This window comes from Saccostrea echinata, unplaced genomic scaffold, assembly GCF_033153115.1.
Source record: "Saccostrea echinata isolate AGI-Se365-2 ecotype Australia unplaced genomic scaffold, CSIRO_AGI_Sech_v1 ptg000001l, whole genome shotgun sequence".
Lineage (NCBI taxonomy): Eukaryota > Metazoa > Mollusca > Bivalvia > Ostreida > Ostreidae > Saccostrea > Saccostrea echinata.
The window spans coordinates 50,042,808-50,068,340 of NW_026889750.1; the positions used below are offsets into that span (position 1 = coordinate 50,042,808).

General features: G+C 34.7%; 1 protein-coding gene across 2 annotated transcripts; it reads right to left on the minus strand.

The window, feature by feature from the left end:
- Positions 1-130: 130 nt before the first annotated feature.
- Positions 131-14,485, minus strand: LOC133180516 (gamma-aminobutyric acid receptor subunit beta-3-like). 2 transcript variants are annotated; one of them, XM_061315025.1, is made up of 9 exons: positions 14,446-14,485; positions 11,891-12,126; positions 11,290-11,415; positions 10,888-11,079; positions 9,429-9,683; positions 8,831-8,983; positions 3,464-3,649; positions 2,710-2,757; positions 131-447 (listed from the first exon to the last, which is right to left on the minus strand). In XM_061315025.1, the coding sequence occupies exons 2-9, from the start codon at positions 12,104-12,106 to the stop codon at positions 310-312; spliced, it is 1,314 nt and encodes a 437-aa protein (XP_061171009.1). In that variant the 5' UTR covers positions 12,107-12,126; positions 14,446-14,485; the 3' UTR covers positions 131-309. The 2 variants fall into 2 exon arrangements, with proteins under 2 accessions (XP_061171009.1, XP_061171003.1); XM_061315019.1 differs by having other exon boundaries at positions 11,891-12,121; positions 14,440-14,461.
- Positions 14,486-25,533: the final 11,048 nt, after the last annotated feature.

The window sequence follows — 25,533 nt, forward strand, 5'->3', positions numbered from 1 at the left end:
TTAATGCGTTTTTTCCCCCAATAAATGTGGAAAATGAATTTGATATTACATTTCAAACAGATTTACTTTGTTTTTCCTTTAGAAAGCAGTATACACACAATGTAAATTTGTTCATAATTAACATATATATTTGTTTCTTTTCAAATTAAACTTTTAAGGCATATATTTTTTTTTTTTATTTTCAGAGTACCGATGAACTGTGGAGAACAATTCATGTTTTCTGTCATTCATAATAAAGAGTTGATTCTTATCCCAGAATTTACTGTTATAATTATACATCAGTACAAAATTATTTCACTTCCAGTAGAGTTATTCCCCTTTACGCAGTGAGTAACGATGTTCATAAAACGAGTCCAGAGATCCTCCTTTTTTGACAGGGTACCTTCCTTTTCTTTTACTAGGTCCTCTAGGGGACATTCTGGATCTGTCCATGTACTCTTTCTTCTCCTAAATAGGAACAAAATTACTGTCTTTTGCTGTAACTATTGATTCATGAGGAAAAAAGTAAAAGTATACCAAAAACTGTGTGAAAAGTTTCATAAACGCTGTAACCCTAACCACTGAGCTACACAGGTTGATATTCATGGTCGAAATAGCCTAAACAACTACATTCTTCCCTCCATAAGTAGTATTTGACCTTGAAAACACACAACTCGGATTCTTTAGCCCCTGGCAGGACTTTCACCTTAAAGTTCAGGGGTGCTGAACAGTGCCAAATGTAACACAAAAGGGTATAATTTACTGGGAATTGAACTTGGGACCCATGCATTACTAGTCAGGAGCTATAACCACCGAGCTTATCAAAGCAATATCCACAGTCCTTATAGCCCAAACCACTACATTCCTCCCTCTAAATTGTGTATGCCCTGGTAGACAACCAAGATTTCCTAGCCTTCCACTATGCTTCTAGGCCTAGGGGTGGTCAACTGCACCAAATGTAACAGGAAAGGAGGAAAATTGTGGATGTATTTGGAATCAAACTTGGGAAACTGCATTACTAGTCTGGTGCTCTAACTACTGAGCTATCCAGGCTAATATATCCATGGTCCATATACCGGTAGCCGGAACCAGTACATTACTGCGAAATTACAGAGTCCACTAGAACTGTATGGGCATTACTTCTGTAAATGTTTATTTTGGATATAATAACTTGTGTTCAATGACAGACAGGTTAAATGTAAGCAATATACATGGCCGTAGGAACCGGGGGCGCACAGGGGGCCGTGCCCCCCCCCCCCCCAATAATTTTGCCGATATATAGAATACTATAAAAAACATAGCTGCTATATTTTTTGCTTGTCAAGGAATTTTTGGTAGTTGATAGTGCCCCCCAACTGAAAATGTAGACTGTGCCCCCCCCTCCCCAACTGAAATTGATTCCTACAAGCCTGATATATGACAAAAAAGGTTTATTAACCTGATAACTAGCAAGTCAGATGGAACTATATGATGCATGTTGCAAAAAATCCAATCCCATATTTTACAGTCAATATTTTAATAGACCATCTCAGGCTTTTATCATTGTTTACTCTCAATATAGAACTCAAATATTTTAAGAAAATTTTAATCAGGTATATTTTTAATCCATTTATGAATCTTAAAGGGACACTTACAGATATTGATAACCAAAAGAATTTTGGAACCTTAATGATACTGAATTGACAAACATTTACAAAACATCTTTTAAGTCTTAGCTGTTAATCTTTTTTCCTGAAATACCATGGACAGGTATGAAACTTTTTCAGAGAGATCATCTACTCCTTAAAGGAAACCAGTGTACCAAGTTTGATGTCTGTCAAGCAAAGGGTTCTCAAGATATTGAGCAATTAATGTATCCCTATGTCCAGTTTGACCTTTGACCTTAAGACCTCAAAATCAATAGTGGTCATATATTTTTCAAGGCATACCAGTGTTTTAAGTTTTATGACTGTCAAGCAAATGGTTCTCAGGATATTGAACTAACAATATTCTTCTATGTCTAGAGTAATTTGACCCTTGACCTTGTGACCTCAAATCAATAGGGGTCATCTACTCTTTAGGGGATACCAGTGTACCAAGTTTGATGTCTGTCAAGCAAAGGGTTCTCAAGATATTGAGCCTACAACACTTCCTCCAACATGCCAACCGACCAACAGGTGCAAAGCAATATGCTCCCTTTTTCAAGGGGGGCATAAAAATAACCTTCATGAAAGAATAGTTTCACAAGACATCTCTCTTTGAAGTATCAGTAAGCAAGGGAGTGGGAAAGCTCTGATTTATTTAGTGTTTCATTTCTTTATTCAGGATGTGAGTATGTACAGTACATTAGATAAATTCAAAAAGTACTGACATCTGAAAAGAAGTGTGCCACACAGAAAGTAACATCTATGATGACATTGCTGTGTGCTTGAGGATGAAATATGATATCTTTAGTGTTGTATAGGTAATGATATAATGGTACTGTGTGTGTGTGAACTGTAGAGTGTGAGTTTTTTTTTTCATGTGGGGTACAAAATAAACTTAGAATCATAAAGTTACCATTTTTGAGTTTTCCTTCCAGACTCGATCTTCAGTAATACCAAGTAAAATCTTAATACCTTAACCGAATCATGTACATGTGTGCAGGCATTTTTTGTGTGTATGTGTGTGAACCTTGTCTTTGTTTACATGCAACCATGGAATTTAGGAGTTGGATACAAAGACAAGAAATACCCGCGGACTCTTCCTCACCTGATACAGCTTGTCTTTTTCCTTCATTTTCCATCGTCTTCTGGTAGCCTGAAACATCAACATTCTACTGTTAGATGATATGAAACCTTTTTACCATCATTTCATTTTTACTTATTTCCCTATTCACCATCACCCATCCAACAGGAAAAATACCTTTGCACAAATTTGCCTGAGCTTGTATTACAGTTTTTCAACACATGCAAAGATTTAATTTATACATATACAATTAAACAAGACTTACATAACTTTCAGTACTATCACTACATGTAATTATATAAGGACTATAAAGTATGAACTGGGTATATTCTCTATTTATATATTATTTTGATTCTCTTGAAGCTTGATTGTCTTAGTTATTCGTCTTGCTACCATTTTATTTACAAATATTTACATTTCCAATGTCTTTGTCTGAGATAAAATTTCAAATAGTAAAAATACTTTATTTCTACATAAATCTACTGGTTCATCGATAGGCGTGGTGAAAAAAAAAATCACGTGCGGGGCGGAACAAATAGAGACAGAAGCGGGGCCTGTAGCACGTGAATTTGCAGAATCAAGAGCAGGTAAATATAAGGAATAACTGTCAGATTTTTTGGTTTCATGACGATGATCAATCAATTGGCTTGCGTGATAATTTTATGCATAAACGCTGAAGGCGTTTATGCAAATTATCATGCAAGCAATTCGATTGATCACATCATGAAACCAAAAAATTAGACAGTTATTCCTTAAGTCTGTCACAGTTTCTACTTACAGTGAAGGTGATGTAAATACCGAAGATGACATGGAAAAACAGAAATATGATTGTCAGACACACAATGGAATTGCGATCGTAGACTTTCACTTCTTTTGCACTATACACGGCTGCCAAGGATTTCATTGTTGCATTCTGAGTAGCATTCATGGCCAGGAATATCAGTGCCGCCAATACGTATAAATCCTACAGGAAAATTTTGGTTTGATCACATAGATTTTTCACTAGTATGATACAAATTTAAGATTTGTTCATAAACAATATGATCTTTAACTTTGTACACACACAAAAAAAAACAACAACAAAAAAGACAAGATCTGTTTGTGAAACACTGATGTCCCCTGCATGACAACTTCTAGCGAAGGTTAAACTTTCTCAAACGCAAATCAAATATATTGATACCCAAAGTAAGGTCTTGTCTCAAGGAATATACCTGTGAAATATGAAAGCCCTAGCAGCATTAAATAGATTAGGAAAAGGTTAAAGTTTTTCAAAAGTAAGTCAAACATTAAGGTCAAGTTCAAATGGTAACAAGAGGCCCATGGGCCACAACGCTTACCTGAGTAACTTTGGCCTTTTCACCTGATTTTCCCCCTTGTAGTACTTATTGTGGCCCCACCCTTCCCCGGGGGTCATGATTCGAACAATTTAGAATCTACACTACCCCAGGATGCCACCAATTAGGTTTCAGCCTTTCTGGCCCAGTGGTCTTGAGAAGATTTTTAAAGATTTTCCCTACATATTTCAATGTGAAAATTGGATTCTCTTTTGTGGCCCCGCCCTTCTCCCAGGGGTCATGATTCGAACAATTTAGAATCTACAATACCCGAGGATGCTGCCACTTAAGTTTCAGCCTTTCTGACCAAGTGGTTCTTGAGAAGATTTTTAAAGATTTTCCCTACATATTTCAATGTGAAAATTGGATTCCCTTTTGTGGCCCCGCCCTTCTCCCAGGGGTCATGATTTGAACAATTTAGAATCTACACTACCCCAGGATGGTGCCACTTAAGTTTTTTCTACATATTTCAATGTAAAACTTGGATTCATTATTGTGGCCCCGACCTACCCCTGGGGGTCATGATTTAAACAATTAGAATCTACACTACCCCAGAATGCTTCCACACAAGTTTCAGATTTTTTTCTACATATTTCAATGTAAAACTTGGATTCCCTATTGTGGACCCGCCCTAACCCCAGGGGTCATGATTTAAACAATTAGAATCTACACTACCCCAGGATGCTTCCACATAAGTTTCAGCTTTTCTGGCCCAGTGGTTCTTGATAAGGTTTTTTAATGACCTCACCGAATTTTTGTCTTTTCTTGATTATCTCTCCTTAGAAGAGAGCTTGGCCCTTTATTCTAAGAATTTAAACTCCCCTTTACCCAAGGATTCTTTGTACCAAGTTTGATTGGCCGAGTGGTTCTTAAGAAGTTGAAAATGTGAAAAGTTTACAGACGGACAGACAGACGACGGACAACGGATGATCAGAAAAGCTCTCTTGAGCTTTCAGCTCAGGTGAGCTAAAAATCAATGGTGCCCAAGGAAAGACCATCTCATAAGAAAAACACATGTAAAATATGAAAGCCTTAGCACCAACCATTCAAAAGTTATGTCCAATGTTAAAGTTTTTCAAAAGTAGGTCAAACTCCAAGGTCAATGTCAATGATCTTTTAATTGTTGGTATCCAAAGGAAGGTCTTGTCACAAGGAATACACATGTGAAGTATGAAAGCCCTAGCACTAACTGTTCAAAAATTTATGGGCAATGTTAAAAGTTTTCCAAAAGTAGGTCAAACTCCAAGGGTCAAAGTTGTTGGTATCTAAAGGAAGGTCTTGTCACAAGGATTGCATATGTGAAGTATGAAAGCCCTAGCACCAACTGTTCAAAAGTAATGGCAAAGGTTAAAGTTTTTCAAAAATAGGTCAAACTCCTAGGTCAAAGTCAAAGAGTCAAAGTTGTTTTTGGTTTGAACATATTTTATTGTAGTTTCTAATTACAAAGGGATTAAGCACTAGTTCTAAAAACTTATTACGCCACTTATGTTGGCCATTAAAGTTGTTTTATCCAAAGGAAGGATTTGTCACAAGGATTACACATATGAAGCATGAAAGCCCTAGCACCAATTGTTCAAAAGTTATGGCCAAGGTTAAAGTTGGGTCAAATTTTGCAAAACTGGGTCAAACTCCATGGTCAAGGTCAAATATGATGGTACCCAAAGAAAGGTCTTGTCACAAGAAATACACATGTGGAATACGAAAGCCATAGCTCCCACCAATCAAAAGTTATGGGCAATGTTAAAGTTTTTCCGGACAAACAGACAGACAGACAGACAGACAGAAAGAGCAAAAACTATATGCCCCCAATCTTTGATAAAAATAGGTTAGGTCAGTTATAAATCTTGTTCATAAGAACCACAAGACCAGAAATCACTAAGTTCAAGCTCAATCTTTTGTACTGTCAGTGTACATGTAGCTTAAAGTTGGAAAAATTTAACATCTAGGGGCTACAACTGCTTATATTAATATGCAAGCCTTTTCATAGGGCATAAATTAAGTTTATTCAAATCACAGTCCCCAGGGCTAGACAATGGTCAAAGTATTGCATGAGAATACATAGGAAAATCTCTTTAGAATAATCTCTCAAGACCAAGGTCTCAGCTGTATTGATTTATTATACGAGAGCATCTCCCTTGTTCACATCAAGATTCCTACAATATTAGAATGAGGCCACAAAAGGGGATCAGAGTTTATCTAAGAAAATGAAGAGATAATCTTTTAAAGACTTTGAAAAGATGCCATTGAATTTTCACTAATTCTGTATCATTTCCCCTTGGACATAGTCCTTCATTTGAATAAACTTGAATATCCCTCACCCAAGAATGCATTGTGGCAAGTTTGGTTGAAATTGGTCTGATGGTTCTTGAGAAGAGGTCAAAAATGTGAAAAGTTTACAGATGACACATGAGAGACAACAGACAGATGCCGTACACCCTTTAATCAGAAAAGCTCACTAAGCCTTCTGCTCAGCTGAGCTGAAAACAGTTTACAGAATATTGGCTTTCTTGAATGCAGATAGAACTCACTAAGCCTTCTGCTCAGCTGAGCTGAAAACAGTTTACAGAATATTGGCTTTCTTGAATGCAGATAGAACTTGCTTGCCTCGGTATGCAGCAAAAGCATGGAAGATTGTCAGGGCTAGTTTTTTGCTAAATTGAAAGTGTAGATTTTGACATACATAATTATTTTTTCTCTTGATTCTAACATAGTTTTCCTTGGTGTCCCAGTGAATGCAACATTAGCCAGCAATTTGGAAACTATGTGGGTAATTCTTTTCTGGAAATTACACTGCATAATAGGGACATAATCTATGGCTTGTCACTAACTCTGGAAACATTAACTTGTTTTGCACCAGGCTGCTCATTGAGAACTGCAATGTCATGACCAGCCTAGCAAAAAAATTTCCATCTTGCAGAACAATTTTTTCAATCCAAAATTGGATCAAGTCTCTAGATACATGTATTCATTCTTAGCTTTCTAAAAATCATCAGGTCTCTGTTTATTACCCTTTGGCACTTGTTTTTAGTAAAGTTCATTCTATTAAGAATAGATCACTCTCATTCTAAAATACTTAAAATTCTTCTAAAAGAAATGGTGAAGAACAATACTCTTTCCGATGCACCAAATCATGTTTGTATTTATTTATATTCCCTCAAATTCTTGGTAATTTTTAATATCTCTTACATCAAGAATTTCATTTTTGTGCTCGTTTTTGACTAGCATTTTGGAAAAATATTGATAGAATCCATAATAGATTGCCTTGTAATATCAGCTTTAGTTGGTGGGGAAAAATATTTATAGAACCCTAGCTGTTTTCGGTTACTATTTCAACTTGACAACCAGCCTCTCACACCATTTTATTTCTTATCCTGGGGCCAGAGTCATTAAATTGGGAAAATTAGCGACCTTTTTGGGAATTGTTGAAAAATCATCATACATTAAAACTCATCATATTTTTGGATTCTGGTGTTTGGTCTTAACTTAATTTCTGTTTTGCAATATCAGTGTTTGAAACTCATGGTAGAATTAGCTAGACATGCAGGGCTGTTGTCAACCCTGCCAAAACTCAACTTGCCTGAGAAAATGAAAGTCTTTTATGAGTATGTTTTAAGCGATAATAAGAGTCTTTATATGTTTTTAGTGATAATAAAAGTCTTTTATGAATACTGGTATGTTTTTAGCGATAATGTGAATGGGGCACAGTCACCATAACTTCCATCCCGAATCTATAGGCTGTGGAATTCTACCCCTTTGCTTGTTACACTTAGCTACCGATACTATTAGTTGATTTGAGAGGTATTTATTAATTATATGAATTTTAATTCATGGCAAATTTTAACATGTCCAGCCGGGCGTTATTATGTGCAAATCTGTTCATCCACGGCAAAATTTGTACGTCTCGGGCGGTCAGGCGCACAGTTATTTCAAACACTGCAATATACAGGAACATGAGTAGTAAGTTTATTTATACACCTAAATACATGGGCTTTTTTTTAATTTTGGAGGTAATGACTAATGGAAAAATTAATACTATCAGTTTGGATAAAAGGTAAGTTTTTAAAATTGAGAACAGGGCCTTTCAACAGTCCCAGTTATAGACAATCAAGAGCCCTGCGACAAAGGAGTACTTTCTGATACATGTATTTCCACATCAACAATTTCAAAATCTGTACGGATTTTATCTCCTGGATATTTGGTCTGACATTAAATTGAGCAGTCCAGACTCAGGACTTCTGACTAGCTATTTTCAAACAACATGTAGCTTAGCATTTTGACTGATTGATTATTCTAAAAATACTATTTATAAGGAAGGATGATTTCATATGCCTTCACTTAGCATATACATGTCTATATTCTGTCTGAGATACAAAAAAATTGTGTGAGTTTCTACCAGAAAAATTTCTAGAGTTCATCAATTGCTCAAACTTTCAAGCCGTCAACAAAACATGTATACAGTACTTATCAGGAAGAGATCAGTAACTCAGGTTAGCATTGTGGCCCATGTGCTTTGCCTCTTTTTATTGTATGAGAAATCGGATATCAATCTTTTTGGATAAAGACATTGGTTGGTCACATGATCAAATTCTGAGGGGATTTATTGTAGATTTGATAAAGTACAAACCCTCATCTACATCCTGCAAGATATTTAAAAATGATACCTTATTTCTAATATTTATATTTATTGAATCTGTTGAATGTGTCAATCACTTATGATGTCACTTAGATGTGTAATTACACAGTAACTTAATGAGAAGAAATTAATTCACCAAAAAACAGTCTGACCAAATATATTGTCTAGAAATATTTACCAGGTAGGTAAGATAAGAAATAGTGGGTAGACTCTGTTTGACCACAAGTTTAAAGGCTACAGCAGTAAGAAAGAGAGTGATGTTGACTGCTAGTCTGTCCGAGGAGTCCACCTCAATGGAGTAAGAGGCGAAAGTCAAGGCTATGATCAGGAACTGCAGAAAAAAAGGCTAATTTTAATTAGATTAACGTAGAAATATTTACACAATTATGATAATGGTTATAGGAAATCTTTGGTCAAAGCTAATTACTTTCATTCTAGTGTTCATTCTGGTGTTTTAGTTTAAGATCTGCAAATTCAAAGCATTAAATTCTCATAAGAATTGATATCATATTAAAATGATATAACCAACCAATAGGTGGTTCTTAACAAGTTCTCCATACACAAGTCAAGAAATCAACTATATATGCCTCATAAAGAATTTTACATCTATTATTGAGTAAATAAATAAAGAAAAAACAATATAGAGTTACATATGAACAATTCCAAAAAATAGTATAAATGATTGTTTACAGTCATTTACTATTTGCTTATAGCTGCTTTTATACTAAAAAAAGAAACTTCTGAAGTAAAATTGTAAAGATACAACAGTTACTAACAACAATGAATATGATATTCCAGACAAAGTAACCTATCTTCCTAGCCACACGACACTGGACGTGAAGAATAGGGTGGACTGTAGACCTGGCATACTCTATAGTTGTCTGATCTTGGTATGTCTCTGTATGGTTATAGAGGCTCCACTCTGAAGCATCCAGAAAAGCCTGTGTGTTTACAGAACTTAATGAGAAATGGTCCTCTATCAACTCCACCTCTTGAATTGTGCGCTCTGTGGAGATGGATATAGTCAGGTCCTGTAGAGAATGAGAATTACCAATGCCCATATTTAACTGTATGTAACAAGAAGTCTGTGAGCCATTCCTCACTAGTAATACCCCGCTCTGATGTGAAAATATGCTCTCATGAATCCCACCATATGGCATGCCTAGACAAAGAGTTTTATAAAATTTCAAGGATCTGCGATAAGTAGTTGTTGAGAAAACTGTGACAAAAATTTGGTATAGACAGACGCACAGATAAACAGAAGTTGACATCGGATTTGTACAAAAAATAATTCCCACCAAATGGCACGCCTAGACAAAGAGTGTGATAAAATTTCATGCATCGGCCATGAGTAGTTACTGAGAAAACTGTGACGAAAATTTGGTATGGACAGACACACAGAAAGACAACTAGACAGACACACACGGGTAAAACAGTATACCCCCTCTTCTTCGTGGCGGGGTTATAAATATAACCATTTAAAAAGATGAAGTTGACTTCACTTTTTGGCAGTACAACTGAAAAAAGTATATGAAATATGAAAACTGGTTCAATCTGTCAGAACATTCTGTGGGAGATGAAACATTTCATTAATAATACATGTTTTTTTTTTGTTTTCACAATATACTGTGGCGGTCAGACGGGTTCAATCACCGGTGACCAGATAGCTCAGAAGGTATAACACCTGACTGGAGATTCAGGGTGTCCGGTTTGAACCCGGTCTGGTCTGTCACACTTTTCTCCTCTCCTGTTACATTTGGTGCCATGACCAGAATGTGGAAGTGACAAGTGAAAGACCTGCCAGAGAAGAGTCTGGATTGGTGTCTTCGGGGGTGAAGACCTTTAAGGAGGGAGGAATTATCGATCGCCCATGGCCAGATAGCAAAGTTGGTAGAGCACCTGCCTGGAGATTCAGGGGGCCTGGGTTCGAATTCCGTCACATTTTTCTCCTCTCCAGTTACATTTGATGCTGTCACATTTTTCTCCTCTCAGGTTACAATACATATGTATATATAATGTAAAGGTGTTCTTCAAATCACTCACGGCTTTGAAAACTGTCCAGATTAAGTTGAATCATTGTATCATTACTGTGTAATAGGAAAAGAGAACATTTATGGCTGGACTGGGGATTTAACATGGAACTCCTGCATTACTAGTCAAGTGCTCTAACCACTGAGTTACCCAAGCTATTCCATACAGCCAAAACTGCTACATTAAGTTGCATGCTTTGTTTACCTGAACATCTATTGGAAAGTGTTGCAGTTCTAAGTTTTCCTTGAAGAATGCTTTGAATCTCCATATGAGGTTGACCTGAGGAGGCTGATTATCACTGTGTGAAATAGAATACTCATTGTGTTCCTCCAGAAATGAGCCATCCACATTTATAATGATTAACTTTGGAGTCCACATTATCACTGGGTCAAATACCTGGCATATTAAAAACAAATTACTTTTTAAAAGAGTTACTATATATACAGGTGTACAAAGGGTTTTAAACCCCACATGCTGTGTATATGCATATTTCAAAAGTGTAACACTCATTTATTCATTGTCTTCCTTTTTTTACATTACCTGGTAATTTTTATTTGACATTATATATATGGAAATATTGAACCCCAAGTAAACTTCTGCCATTACCTTGTCATCTTCTTTGAGTGAGGGATCTTCCCATTTAGCTTGGATGAAGATCTCGGCTTGAAACTTCTGGTCTACTGTGTCAATGTCGTTAATTTTCATAAAAGTTAATCTTAACTCTACCGTCACCTAAAATAAAGCATCCCACAATTACCAAAATATTCTTAGTGGATTAAATTACCTTAGTATTACTGACTCCATATCTATTGCATTGATTTCTGAGATATGGACTCAATATATAAGACTGCACCTTCTATCTCTATAATACTCAAAATTCAACACTGTACATGTACGTTATAATGTAAACCAACTTTAATTCGTGTGTGAGAAATATCCGAGAGTTTCGCAACCTACTTAAACTCACGAATATTAATTGCCGTGAACCATTTATTTTGCTTTGTATTAATTTGTAGAGAATGTTTCCTCAATCTTGAAAATTAATTGTCGTGGATTGATTTCAAATGGACAAATCACGAATAAAAGATGACACAAATAATAGTTGGTTTACAGTAATTAGTTTTATCATTATGTTGTTATATTCGCGCTACTAAAACAATAATTGGTTGAATGTTCATCCATGCCAAAGTAATGAAATCAAACCTACCCTTTCCTCTCGATGAGCATGAGCAATTTTTGATAGTACTGATAAAACTGGTGCTGCCCCCTGTAAGCTCTCTGATTCACTCGCAGATAACTCGATGAGTCGAGCAAGGAATTCATTATTTTTTTCGATATTGAGAGACAAATCTTTGAATAATTTGGGTAAAGTTGTCTTTTCATCTTTTGAATCCTCAGAAGGTAAAGTCTGAACAGTTAGCATGATCCATAAAAAATGCTAATCTAAAACAAAGACATGTATGTGTATTCAAAAATATGACATGATGTGCCATCTAGTTATTAAGTGTATATCTTAAGATACTGTACACGGGGGTATCAACATGTGTTCATGTTGTTAATTCCACAAATTAGAAGAAGCAGGATTATTTTGTTAAAACCGAATAAAATATCTTCAAAGGCATCAGCATGCCAGGGAAAGGGGGGAGGATTTACAGGAAAGCTTTCTTTCCTCGCTTTTTGTGTAAATTTCCACATTTATATATCTTTCTTGTAAATCACTTTGAAAAATGCAAGAATGAAAAAATTAAATGTTATGATTAAATACTGCATGAAATGTTGAGAAATTAGTCATTAGTCTGACATTAGCTTTATAGTTTGTATCACGTTTCTTTTTAGGGAAAAAAAATCATGTCATTAGGCCTTCAGCACAGTATTGCAGCAAGCATGTGTATGAATATATGCCTACCACAGGGCAATAAAACAACAGTAAAAGCCTGTTGGGTTTTCAGCTTTATCTTCATCTTCTACAAATGTGTTAGGTATCTTTTTTTTTTTTTGGTGTTTAGCAAATTATACTTCCAAATACCCCAAGGAGTTCTCAGCAACAATAAAAAGAATACAGTAAGACTAAGTACTGCAAGACTTTCAATGGATCAGATAAGTCATTCATAGAAGCATAACTTGGAAGTAGTGCTCAGATGCAGATCCAGGATTTTTTTCCGGGTAGGGGGAGGGGCACCCCAGTCAAAACAAAATTTCCAATCCAGAAATTTCTTGACAAGCTAAGAAAAGAAAAAAAACTACCCCCTTCTGGATGATCCATGCATGGTGCTGTATATTGACTGCACATGGATGATGGAGAGATAGAAACAGAAAAGTTACATAAGTTTCAGTTTCTATCTCTCTCTAGAAGACTTTGAGGATACCTATTTGAATATAAATCTAAGAGAAATATTGATGATTTCTGAAAAAGAAGTTTGCTTGTGTTATTTATCCTCAGTAATCATGTCAATTTCACATTACTTTTTTTTTTTTTTTTTTTTTACTGAATAAAAAAACTCTTTTTTGGCAAACATTTATGCAAAGTTTAAATTACTGTAGTCGACAATACACATTTTCTCTATGGTATTTAAAGGACTTATTTCATGTTTCTAAATTATTTGAAATTAAAAGCATAAAACGTTCCTTGTGACCACAGTTTATAAATTTTGTGTTTTTACTGCAGATAAATCGCGGTAATTAATCAATTATTAACTCAAATGAAAACCCCTGATTTAAAAATCCAAGTTAATTAGATAGCGATCACGTAACCCTGTGACGTCAAAGGCGACAATGGCTATTCAGCTCCACGTTAATCTTACGAAAATATACGCGATACAACCTGAATTTTCTGCGTTGTGGATGAACAAATCGCTTATTTTATCGATATGAAATTGAATATCCAACCTTATATGTTAGAATTTGCAGCAAGAAAAAATCAGAAAAATCTGTTTACATTGTATTTAAATAGCATCGACGATAGCGAGGGAGACGCGGCGAAGACGAAGAAACTCGCCATCAGAATACGATTTGATTTGTCATCTTATCACACGTATTCACTTATTTGATTCACAAATTTAACATTATATAACTTTGTTGTTCTTTATTTTTAACATAATATTAATTTATGCAAGTCTTCATATGTTTTTTTAAAGGATGGCGATCTTGAAAAATAATTTCCCGATCACGAAACATTGCCGTAATCAAAGCTACAGATTCTAAATGTTTGGAATAAAAAAACGAAAATATCTCAGAAGCCTTATACCATAGAACTAGTTAATGTTTCTATAGTAATTGAGAAGCACGTTAGGCATTAATTTTTTCAGCATTTTTCGTAATTAAGCTGCATTTCTTGTTGATAACTCCGTAATGAGTGTGCAAGTTCTCATCTCTCTATCACTGAATTGTCGCCTATGACGTCAGAGCAGTATTTCGCCGAAATCCGACTGAAATATGCATATTGCCATATTTGAATTTCAACTCCTAATATCTCTTAAAATATGCTTTCAACAACGTTTATTCTATTCAGTATTTTAATAAAAAAGGTTGTAGATAATATTTTTCATAAAATTACAATTTTTGAAAGATCATGCGATAAGTCCTTTAAAAGAAGCAGGTTACAGCAAATGTCCTTTGTCGAACTGACCCGCAAAATATGAAGGGGTCAAGAGAGAGTCTGAGAGACCGCGTCTTTTGATTTTAAATAACAATAACATTCGAAAGGGTGTTATTTTATAGGGGTAGGAGATACAAATATATGACTAATTTGAATAAAACCCATACTTTTTCATGAAATTGTTGCTTGTATCCGTCCTCAAACATCGTCTGCAAAACAGCCGGATGCTACGATTCGTACGTATTATTTTGAAACTTTTCCGGTAAACTATCCGCATAAAGAAGACAATTTTTTTTTAATTTTTATTATTTATTTATTTTTTTTACTTTTTAGGCATCTGCATCATATTTTGTATCAAGAAAGAATTTTAAATTTGATTTTTAAGGAAAAGTATCTTTTCTTTGGGTGTATTTTAGCCTATACACATCTTCAATTTTAGTAATTTGTTATAACAAATAAATAATATTTGTTACAACGAATCAGTAATTTGATATAACAAGTTACTGATTTGTTATAACAAAGTATTTATTTTTTATAACAAATTGATAATTTGTTATGACAAATTATTGAAATTGATAATAAAAAAGATATTGCTGCGGTCCAAATACGCTTAGACTGTATGTATGTATGAGGCGATAAGCAACAGGTACAGGGCAAACTTATCACAAGTTTCCCTGTCAATCTGGGTACGACCAGTTGATTCCTGTGAGGGAGCCTGGTAATTTTTTTCGCGTCAAATTCTTTATTTTTATGATTTTATAGAACAGATCATTTATTTTCAAGATGACCAAACACAGAAAAGAAATCAAGTTTGTTCAATTCATAGACCGCACGGAGTAGGGTGAAACCACGATAAGAGATCAAAGTTTTATTTATGAAATTATAGGGAAAGTTTTAAAATTTTCTGAAGAACAATAGGTCCATGATTAATAATATATGCAAGCATTCTTGGATAGTATCAATTAAATTTAATTTGCAAATAAATAAAATAAAATTAGCTCCACCCAACCCCAGGGATAGAACTGACGGGGCATTAATAAGTGATCTTAGTTTTTCATAGGAATATACATACTGGAAATTTTTAAAAAAAAAAAATCTTCCCAAGAACAGCAGAGTCATGATTAGTCATTTGATGTGCAAGTATGCTTAGGTACATATTTGTTTTGATGCAGATTCAAATTTGTCATAATGATTCCCCCGGGGGTGAGCGTTATGTCCAATGAACCTCTTGTTAAAAGACCAGTGTCTTTTGCTCACCTCAAATCTTGCCGAAAAATAGAAAAAGTTAATTTAAATGCAGTTAAGCGAATTCATCTACACTAGTTTCATACAACGGCCAAAACATTGCATGATCATTATGATCAGAAAACCTCTTAGAAAAATTAAAATTGAAAAAGACTAGAATTTAGGTTTAAGCTTTCATGAGACACACCTTCCGCAGGTTTCAACTTAGCCAATTGAGGTCTTTCAGTCATAAATATTCATAAAAGCTTTAGCGTTTTAATTTTTGTGCAATGCATCTAGCTTGATGGAATTGAAAGTTGGTTTCTGACAGACAATTCATAAACAAACATCAACCGTACTTAACTTCAACCAAATTGTCAAAATTCACAAAATTAAAAGTATTCATTTTAAAATTTTAAACATTGCTCCAACTTTGGAGGGATTGGAATTAGAAATAGATATCAAAAATTGTACTTTGGTGTTATACCAGGTTTGCATCAAATCATACAAAATATGCACAAGGAAAAGAATTTGAGATAGCATGCAGATACTGTTTTTTATAGGGCGGCGACATCTTATATCAAAACACCAAAAATTTCTCAGAATCATACATATTTATATTGTCTGCATGCGCCCGAATTTCTAAACAAATAATTAAATAAAACATACATATGCAGGTGATGTAGCATGTGGTCAGACGCCAAACACTGAAAAACATATCCTATTTTCAGTCTACAACTTGTGACAGCTAGGATCTTTGGTAATGAAAAAGTTGATTAATGAACAATGGTCGATCTTTACAAAAATCTACAATCAATACAAATCTGTGAACAGGGACTAAAAGACGGACCCCCGGAAATTCCAGAGGTGGGATCTGGTGCCTAGGAGGAGCAAGCATCCCCTGTCGACTGATCACACCCGCCGTGAGTCCTATGTATTGATCAGGTGGATGAAAGATGTTAGTCAAAATATAACCTGTTTGCTAACAAGATCATTATAACGACCATAGATTTTCCGAAAGACTGACTTTAAACGGGGTTGTTAAATCCCTGTAACATCAACTTATCCGTCAGTAGTCTGCCACGGTTTGAAAACTGATCGCAATGAGAACAAGCTCTTGAGTATCACATAAATTGGGAGAGGCAAACACCATATGCAATTGATAGCTGAATATTACTACATGGACATGTGCATAGATAAGGAAAGTTGATGATGGAAAATCTGAAGTCATCTCGTTTTTCACAAAATTCCGTTTTGGTTGGACCTTATCGCCTATAGTCAGTAAAATATCCAAATATGAAACCGATGTGGCACATTCTGTGGAATCTTATTTCGACTTCACTGAGATGTATCGAGTCGACATATGAATGGAAGTAACTATTGTTAATTGATAAGACGTCGTCGATATATCTGAATGTCGAATTAATTAATAGCTACAGCAAGTTTTTCCTTCTTCTCATGTTGAAGTTTTTTTTTTAGTGAATTCTGCATCATAGAAATATAAAACAGGTTGGCACAATTAGTGCCCATCGAAATTCCAACAGTTTGTTGAAAGACCTAGTCTCCAAAGACTAAATAGATGTTGTCAGTGAGGAATCCCAGCATCTTTTTAATATCAACCTCAGAATACATGCGTGTAGAATCTTAGTTATTTTTAAGAAAGTGATTTTATTGATGACCAATCAAAATTTCCGATTTCCATTTTCTTTATTGAAGAATAAGTTGTCATTGATATCAAGAAGAATATAAGCTGCCGGCTTATGTATGGTTTTTTCAACTCTTAAGACAACCATTCTTCACGATAAATTAAAGACCAGGCTTTTTGACTTAATAGACAGCTGCTTCTTCAATAAATATGGGACTGTTTTTTTGTTTGTTTGTTTTATATCTTTTGATTGGTCATCTATAAAATTAATTCGTTAAAAATAATCCTGATTCTACACACAAAAACTCTGAAGTTGATATTTAAAAGTGCTGTTCCTCATTTACAATATATGTAGTCTTTGGGGAAAAAATGTACCAACTACATGTATTTCAGTGGATAATATTTGTGCTCCTTTATTTGCCGATCTGTTTTTTGTATGCCTATGAAACAGAATTTGACACACATTGTAGATCTGTAGATCGAAGACTTTTCATAAATTAAAAATACTTATTCATTGATTTGATGTATCCCTCTAAACTCGAAATTAAAGAACCCACATGTTTATGTATAATTGGATGTTTTACCAAGAAAAAGTCATTGTTGGCAAAGTAGCATCTAAACCTTATGATAAATTTGAAAAAAACTTCCTTTTTATATATCAGTATGCCATCATCACATGCATACGGTGGCTCGCAGTTGAATCGATATGCAAGAGGATGTTTTGCTACGAACAGAGAAGTTGATGTTACAAGGGAAAATCTGTCGATCGATCTTATATTGACGAAAATTTTAATACAAATTGTTAGGCCATTGTAATCATACTGAGTTGTATTCTGATTACTCCGTTTGCCCGAACAGGAGAAAAGGGCAGGAGGGTGTGATCGGGCGACAGGGCTTATTCCTTTATGGCACCTGATCCCACCTCTCATGTTTCCAAGTGTCCATGTTTGCTCTGCTTTCAATGTTCAGTTGGACTATTAAACATGAATGCTGTTCTTCATCTTCATTTTTCATGGCCATAAAACGTTTTTGTTTGATTACCACAAATCAATAACCCAGATGTTGAAAAATACCATAACAAGTGTCATTTTATATATTTTGAAAAGGGGAAGATAACAAATAGAGTTCAATTTTATAAATCCAATAAATAATATAAATAGAGATCAAAAACTACGGACCTCTGGAAACACCAGAGGAGGGATCAGATGCCTTCGAGAAGTAATCATCCCCAGTCTTTGCATAAAACAGAACATAGAAACAAAGCTCTTAAATTAAAAAAAAAATCATGTCTTTTGAAATATGGAGTTAACGAACAGTATTCAAGCTCCAAGTCCATTTAAACAATACAAACCGGGAGAAGAGCAAACACGGACCTCCAATATTTCAAAGGTTGGATCAAATGTCATGGAGGAGTGAGCATGCCCTGCCGACCGGTCACACCTGCCTTGTGCTATTTGTCATGATCGGGAAAAACAGAAGAAAAAAATCCGTAGACAATTCAGTGTGTAAATAATGGCTCAACAATTAGTATGAAAAACGTCAGTCAGCATTTGACTTAATGTTAGTGACTTTAGCTTTTCCATCGTCAACCTTCCTTATTTATGTAGTACTATTCCACTATCACCTGCTTATGGTGTTTATGTCTCCCAACTTATTCGCTACTCAAGAGCTTGCTCTGAGTAAGATCAATTTTAAAGCGAGGCAGGCTACTCACTGATAGGTTGATGTTACAGGGAAATTCAACAGCTTCATTTAAAGTCAGCATTTCATAAATTTTATGGTCGTTATAATGACCTTGTTAGCAAATATAACCTATCATTGGGTCGTATTTTGGCTGACTTATTTCATACTAATTGTTAGGCCTTTGTTTTTTAACTTTATGGTCTACGGATAGTTCTGTCTACCTGATCAATACATATGGCTTACGGCGGGTATGACCTGTCAGCACCTCCTAGGCACCTGATCCCACCTCTGGAATTTCCAGGGGTCTGTGTTTTATGCCCTATTCACATATTTGTATTGTTTGCTAATTTTTTTGAGATCCATCACTGTTTATTATCTTTACCTTTTACATTGTAACCACCGGTCATGTATTTCTGCTGGTGAACAGTCTGTTCCCGAGGATACTTGTCGCTCGGTATGTATTCTACTATGAATATTAAAAAGTTAAACGACTCCATACTGGCTGACACGGCGCCCAGTATAAAAGGGTGTCAGTCTGAAGATCCTATAAGGGGCACAGGCTCTCATATAGTAGTTGGTGCCCTTTTGCTTCTCCTTCGGGACATTCACAATCTATCTTATATACAGTCAGCAGATAACCAGTTTTGGTATAAAACCAACCATACCTTTACTAAAATTAAAGATTGTAAGGTTTCAATCCAAAATATTTTTGACTTTTTTTGGATCCCATGTGTTCCATTTGCAACTATTCTACAAAAAATTGCAAAACCTGTGATATTTTGATAACAAATACTTCCTTTTATAGAAACCTTACTGGACAAATTAAGTTTGATATTAAGACTGGTGAAAATATGACTTGTAAATCTTCAAGTGTTATCTTTGGAATGTACACTTTGCGGACTAATTTATATTGGGGAAACAAAAGGTTCACTCAACAAGAGAATGTCAGGCCATAGATTTGAAATAGATAATGGGGGCAATCAACATCTTTATAAATATTTCAATTCTTTCAATGAGTCTTAGAGTTTTGCGAAAAAAAAATATCACCCAACTAACAGTCCTACTTTGAGTACTTTGAGTACTCCATTCCGTAGACAACGAGAAGAATACTGGATCAGGATACAAGGCAATGCCTTCCCATATGAGTGCAACGACCATATAAATAATGTAGGGAATCTTTCAAGTCCTTTATATGCCAATGTGAATATGATGGGTCTTTTTAACAACACACCAAGACGTAAACGTAGTCATGAACATCGATCCTACAATAAGCGAAATGTACATGATATCTCTTTTGATTCACTTCTGCCTATGGGGGTATGTCTCTCAGTTGATTCGATACGCAAGAGCATGCTCTACGTATGAACAATTTCTAAAACAAGGCAAATTATTGACAAACAAGTTGATGAAACAAGGATATCAAAAGTCTCGTTTGAAGTCATCATTTTGCAAGTTTTATGGAGGATACAATGACCTTGTCAGCACATACAATATAACATTAAGTCAAATGCTGACTGATGTTTTTATACTAATTGTTAGGCCAATACTTAAAACTGAATTGTCTTACAGATTTTTCCGGATTTTTTACCCGATCATGACAAGGAGCACACGGCGGGTGTGACCGGTCGGCCGGCAGGGGACGCTCACTCCTCCATGGCATCTGACTCCACCTCTAAATTTTGAGGTCCGTGTTCGCTCTGCTCCAAATTTGTATCGTATCGTAACTTTCGAGATTGATTACTGTTCGTTATCTTCATATTTCATTCTGCCTCACGTCAATAAACAATTAGGTCTTCATCACATTCGCACTAAACTTTATTCTGTTTCCTTAAAAATTTTAAATGGGCTAGCTGAAGAAGCCAAAGCAAGTTCATACGTAGATTCTTCAACGCAGAATGCAAGCTAGTTTTTGTGATTATGGATGTTGCCCAGCAACCACCAAGTGTGTCGGAGGATAATTCTGACCCAACCCGTCGGTTCCTTAAGATTAACTTTGCAAACAAAGGAATATGAACATATGCTATGAACATTAGTAATATTCTAAATCATAAAATGTTTAGTCTTGCATTCCACCATATTTCAAGTTGAAGTCTACACCCTGCATTTCCTACAGATATTCACAAACTGTTGCGTTCAAACTTTTCAATTATAAACAAACCCTACAGTGCCTAGAAATTGAACATCTAAAACAAAATTCTCTTAAGCGTTCTGACTCTTTTTCGTCTTTCAACTACAGCCCCGCTGGACACGTAATTACTGGTGATTTTAATATAGTTAAAAATGAAGACCTTAAAGCAGTCAATGTAAACGATCCTCAATACAGGGGACCCCGATCTTTCAATTAGCGACAGAACTTCATTTCCATTATGAATTCTGTCGAAGATTATGCCAAACGTTGGATTTAATATGAAAAGGAAGACCTGAACACTTTTTCAGAATGGATTAAGTGTTTAAGAAATATACTAAAGATTCGTATTAGAAAATTAAAAGGCAAAATGTGAACCATCTACCCTTCCGTTTTTACTAAACCGAAAGTGATGAAAGAACTAGAGCGACCACACAAAAAATATGTTATGGTTCCAGCAGACATGACTGGTAACAATATCGTCTTTGTTTATAAGGCTCAGTATTATAATTGTATTTTGGAAGAACTTGGTTTTAATTCCACGTCTGGAAATGCTACATATACTCACAGTTTACTTTTCCAAAGAAGAAATTTTTCAAAATCATATTTCAGTGTTTAATACTTTTAATATACCAGTCAACCAAGGTGAGTTCGATCTACCCTATCTGTACTGGATTCCTAAACTTCATAAAAATCCTTACAAACAAAGATACATTGCTGGGTCCAGCAAATGCTCTAACAAGCCCTTATCTTTACTCCTTACAAAAATATTAACTGCTGTAAAGGAGAAATTTCAGACTACAGTGCTACAGCTTATTCTAGAAGTGGTGTAAATCAGATGTGTATCCAAAACTCGAAAGAACTTTTCGAAACTTTAAAATAACCAAATTTTTCAAAAGTCTTTAACATCAAAACTTACGACTTTTCTACACTTTATATATAACAATTCCTCACGATAAATTAAAATCTAGACTTTTTGATATCATAGACAACTTCTTTTGAAATAAAAACAGATCTTAGAAATTTTCACATCTTGTGATTGGTCATCAGCAAAATTACTTCGTTAAAAATCACTCTGATTGTACACACAAGTACTCTGAAGTTGAGATGAAATGGATGCTGGAGTTCCTCATTGACAATATTCATATAGTCTTCGGAGACCAAGTTTTCCAACAAACTGTTGGAATTCCTATGTGCACTAATTGTGGTCATTTATTAGCTGACCTGTTTTTATAATCCTATGAAGCAGAATTTATTCAAAAACTTCTACAGTAGAAGAGGAAAACACAAGATGTGGCCTTCAATTTGACATTCAGATATATCGACGATATTTTATCAATGAACAATAGTTATTTTCATTCGTATGTCGACTCGATGAAATATGGAGATAACGAACAGTATTCAAGCTCAAAGTCCATTTAAGCGATACAAATCGGGAGCAGAGCAAACACAGACCTCCAAAAAAATCAGAGGTGGGATCAGGTGTCATGTAGGAGTGAGCATCCCCTGCCGACCGGTCACACCCGCCGTATGCTCCTTGTCATGGTCGGGAAATAACGAAAAAATCCGTCAACAATTCAGTGTGTAAATAATGGCCTAACAATGAGTATGATAAACGTCAGTCAACATATGACTTAATGATAGATTGTATTTGCTGACAAGGTCATTATATCAACCATAGAACAAGATGATGACTTTAAACGAGACTGTTGATATTCTTGTTTCATCAACTTGTTTGTCAATAACTTACTTCGTTTTAGAAATTGTTCATACGTAGAGCATGCTCTTGCACATCGAATCAACTCAGACTCTGAGTTGACTCGAGAGATATACACCCCATGTGCAGGTGATAAGGGTATAATGCTGCACAACTAAGGGAAGTTGATGATTGAAATATTGAAGTCATCACGTTTTTCTTAAAGCTTAGTTGTTAGATTACCATTATCATCTTTTTCTAATAAAAATTCCAAATATGAAACAGATGTATAAGACTCTATGGTATCTTTTATTTCAAGCTCACTGGATTATATATCGATAATTGGGAATGTTAAAAATTAAAACTGACATGTGATTTTGAAGAATTTCCTCCTTAGAAAGGAGACTATAAGTTGGATTACCACTTGCAGAATTAATCCAAGTTCCTCTAAAATACAATTAAAATAATGAGCCTTGTAAACAATGTTGTTACCTGCTTTGTCAGCTGGGATCAGTACATATTTATCGTGTAATCCAATTCTTTTTTTTTAACTTTTGCTACTTTAACAACTTTACTCACAAAAAATTGAAGTACCTTACGCGGCCTTTGTGCAAGATACCAGAGGACAGTGTTTGCTATATTATTCTAATGGAAATCACGAGAATTTCCAATATCATACTTTTTGGCGGTTTTTCTCTCCAAGACTTTTGAAAAACAGTTAAGAAATCACATGATGATGATAATTTTTAATATTTTCTAATCTATTACTAAGAGATGCAAAATGCAAAACAGATATTTGAGGAACATGTCGTCTGACCTAAAAATGGATTTAAAAGATACCATATCATTTCAAACTATTTTTTTAAAAATTTATATATATATTTTCTTTTTTTTTTATTACCCCAGGAATATATAAGATTCGACGGATGGCGCCAAAGTTGGGGAGCCCTGGATTCACCAAGCTAGGTTTTGATTTTGTTAACTATGTATGTAAATGTGGCCCATTTGTGAAGAATTTTATGTGTTTTTATAGTGTCACATGACATTGTTGATCAGGTGACGGACACACTATTCCAGAATAGGCTAAAAAACAGACAGTGCCCCAGTTCAATAAATGTAAATTATTTGCATTTGTTTCGTCGAGAAACATTTGTTTAAGGAAAAAGTTGGTACCCTCTGGATGATGAAACCACACCCTGCAGTATGATAGAACTTAGGTACAGTCAACATTGCTTGACGACGGCTGATATTATAAAATAAAATATGACAGCATATTAGTGACAACTAAACATCATTAAAGGTGTTCATATAAGATCTATTCTGGGTCCCATACTTTTAACATATTAACGAATGACCTGTTCTTCTTTGTAGATAAATATATTCTCTACAATTGTGAAGATGATAAAACTTTATCAAAATCCTAAAAATCTTTAACACAGGTTATAAATGCTCTGCAAGATGTCAGTGGGTCTCTGACTAGATGGTTTTCATCAAACAAAATGCAGGCTTACCAGCAGTTCCAGACTATCCCTATTGACAACAAAACACTAAACAAAAACATTGATTATTTGATTAAGATGGAATTAAAATGTTCTGTGATAAAGAGGTTAAACTATTAAGCATTACAATTGAATTTATGCTACCTTTTGATACAAATATCTGTAAAAAAAAAAATAAATAAATAAATAAATAAAATAAAGCAGAAGGGCAATTAAATGTCCATACAAGCATTTTACTAAATAGGCAGACTTACGATACATCACCCATTAATAATGTTAAATTACAGCTATTTTTAATTTACATGGCACTTCTCTACTAAACAGAATACTAGCAAAATTGAAAAAAAAATCACGAAAGAACATTTAAATTTATTTATGAAGATTATAAAAGCTCATATGAAAGTTAATCAAAATAAATCAAAACTACCATCCTTAAAAAAAACCAGAAGAATGCGTGCCATTGCTCTAGAAAATTTTAATATTCTCCAAAAGTTAAATCTAGCTTTCTGCAAGACTTAGTTGTTTTTAAAAATAATTCATAAGTCAAAATATTTATAGAGTAGAATGTTTATCGGGTTTCAAAAAGAGATATCGATCTTAAGTGTTTTAATCTATTCTCTAATTTTGACTTCACATGAATAAAATTCAATGGTACTAAAGCTGATTCAGAGAATTTATGTCCTTATGCAAAAGCTAAAAGATCTTAAGAGAAACTGTGCAGAAACTTTTAAGTGTTTCACACAGCCAGAAATAACAGACAGACATTTGGACACATCCAAACTGACATCCCCGTTTTCAATAAAAGCGGAGACAAAAAACTACAATAAAAAACAACGTGCCACGCAGAAATATCTAAATGCTATGTTTCTTTTTCCTAGTGTTGGGCATGTATCGTTGAAGGAACCTGCGTTATTTTTACGAAAATATGTATATCTTCTATCCAGTCACATCAATACAGACAGAAGCCCCATTTATAATAACAGTTAAGTAATATCATTGAAAGGTTTTCACCTTTAATAGAATTATTTACCTTGGTAATAAACTATTTTATCATTAAATGCTTTTTTGAATCTTCCTCAATTAGACTTAACTCAATTATTTTCATACGCATGACTTCATAAATAACTCCGGGGAGCGAGCTTAATGTCGGCATTAATGTAAGATGCCCCTAAAATTTATTTACATAATTTACCACGGGCGTGGGGAAGAATGGTTTGTAACCACTTCTCTAATTGAATATTAAAGCCATGATTTATACGTTTTTATAAAATTCCAATTTGATAAGGGTTCTGCAATGGAGACAAATTTGGTCTAGAATTTTTATTATTGAGGCTGATATATTTATTTATTTTACATGTGTTTTTTAACTTGGACATTTATGGT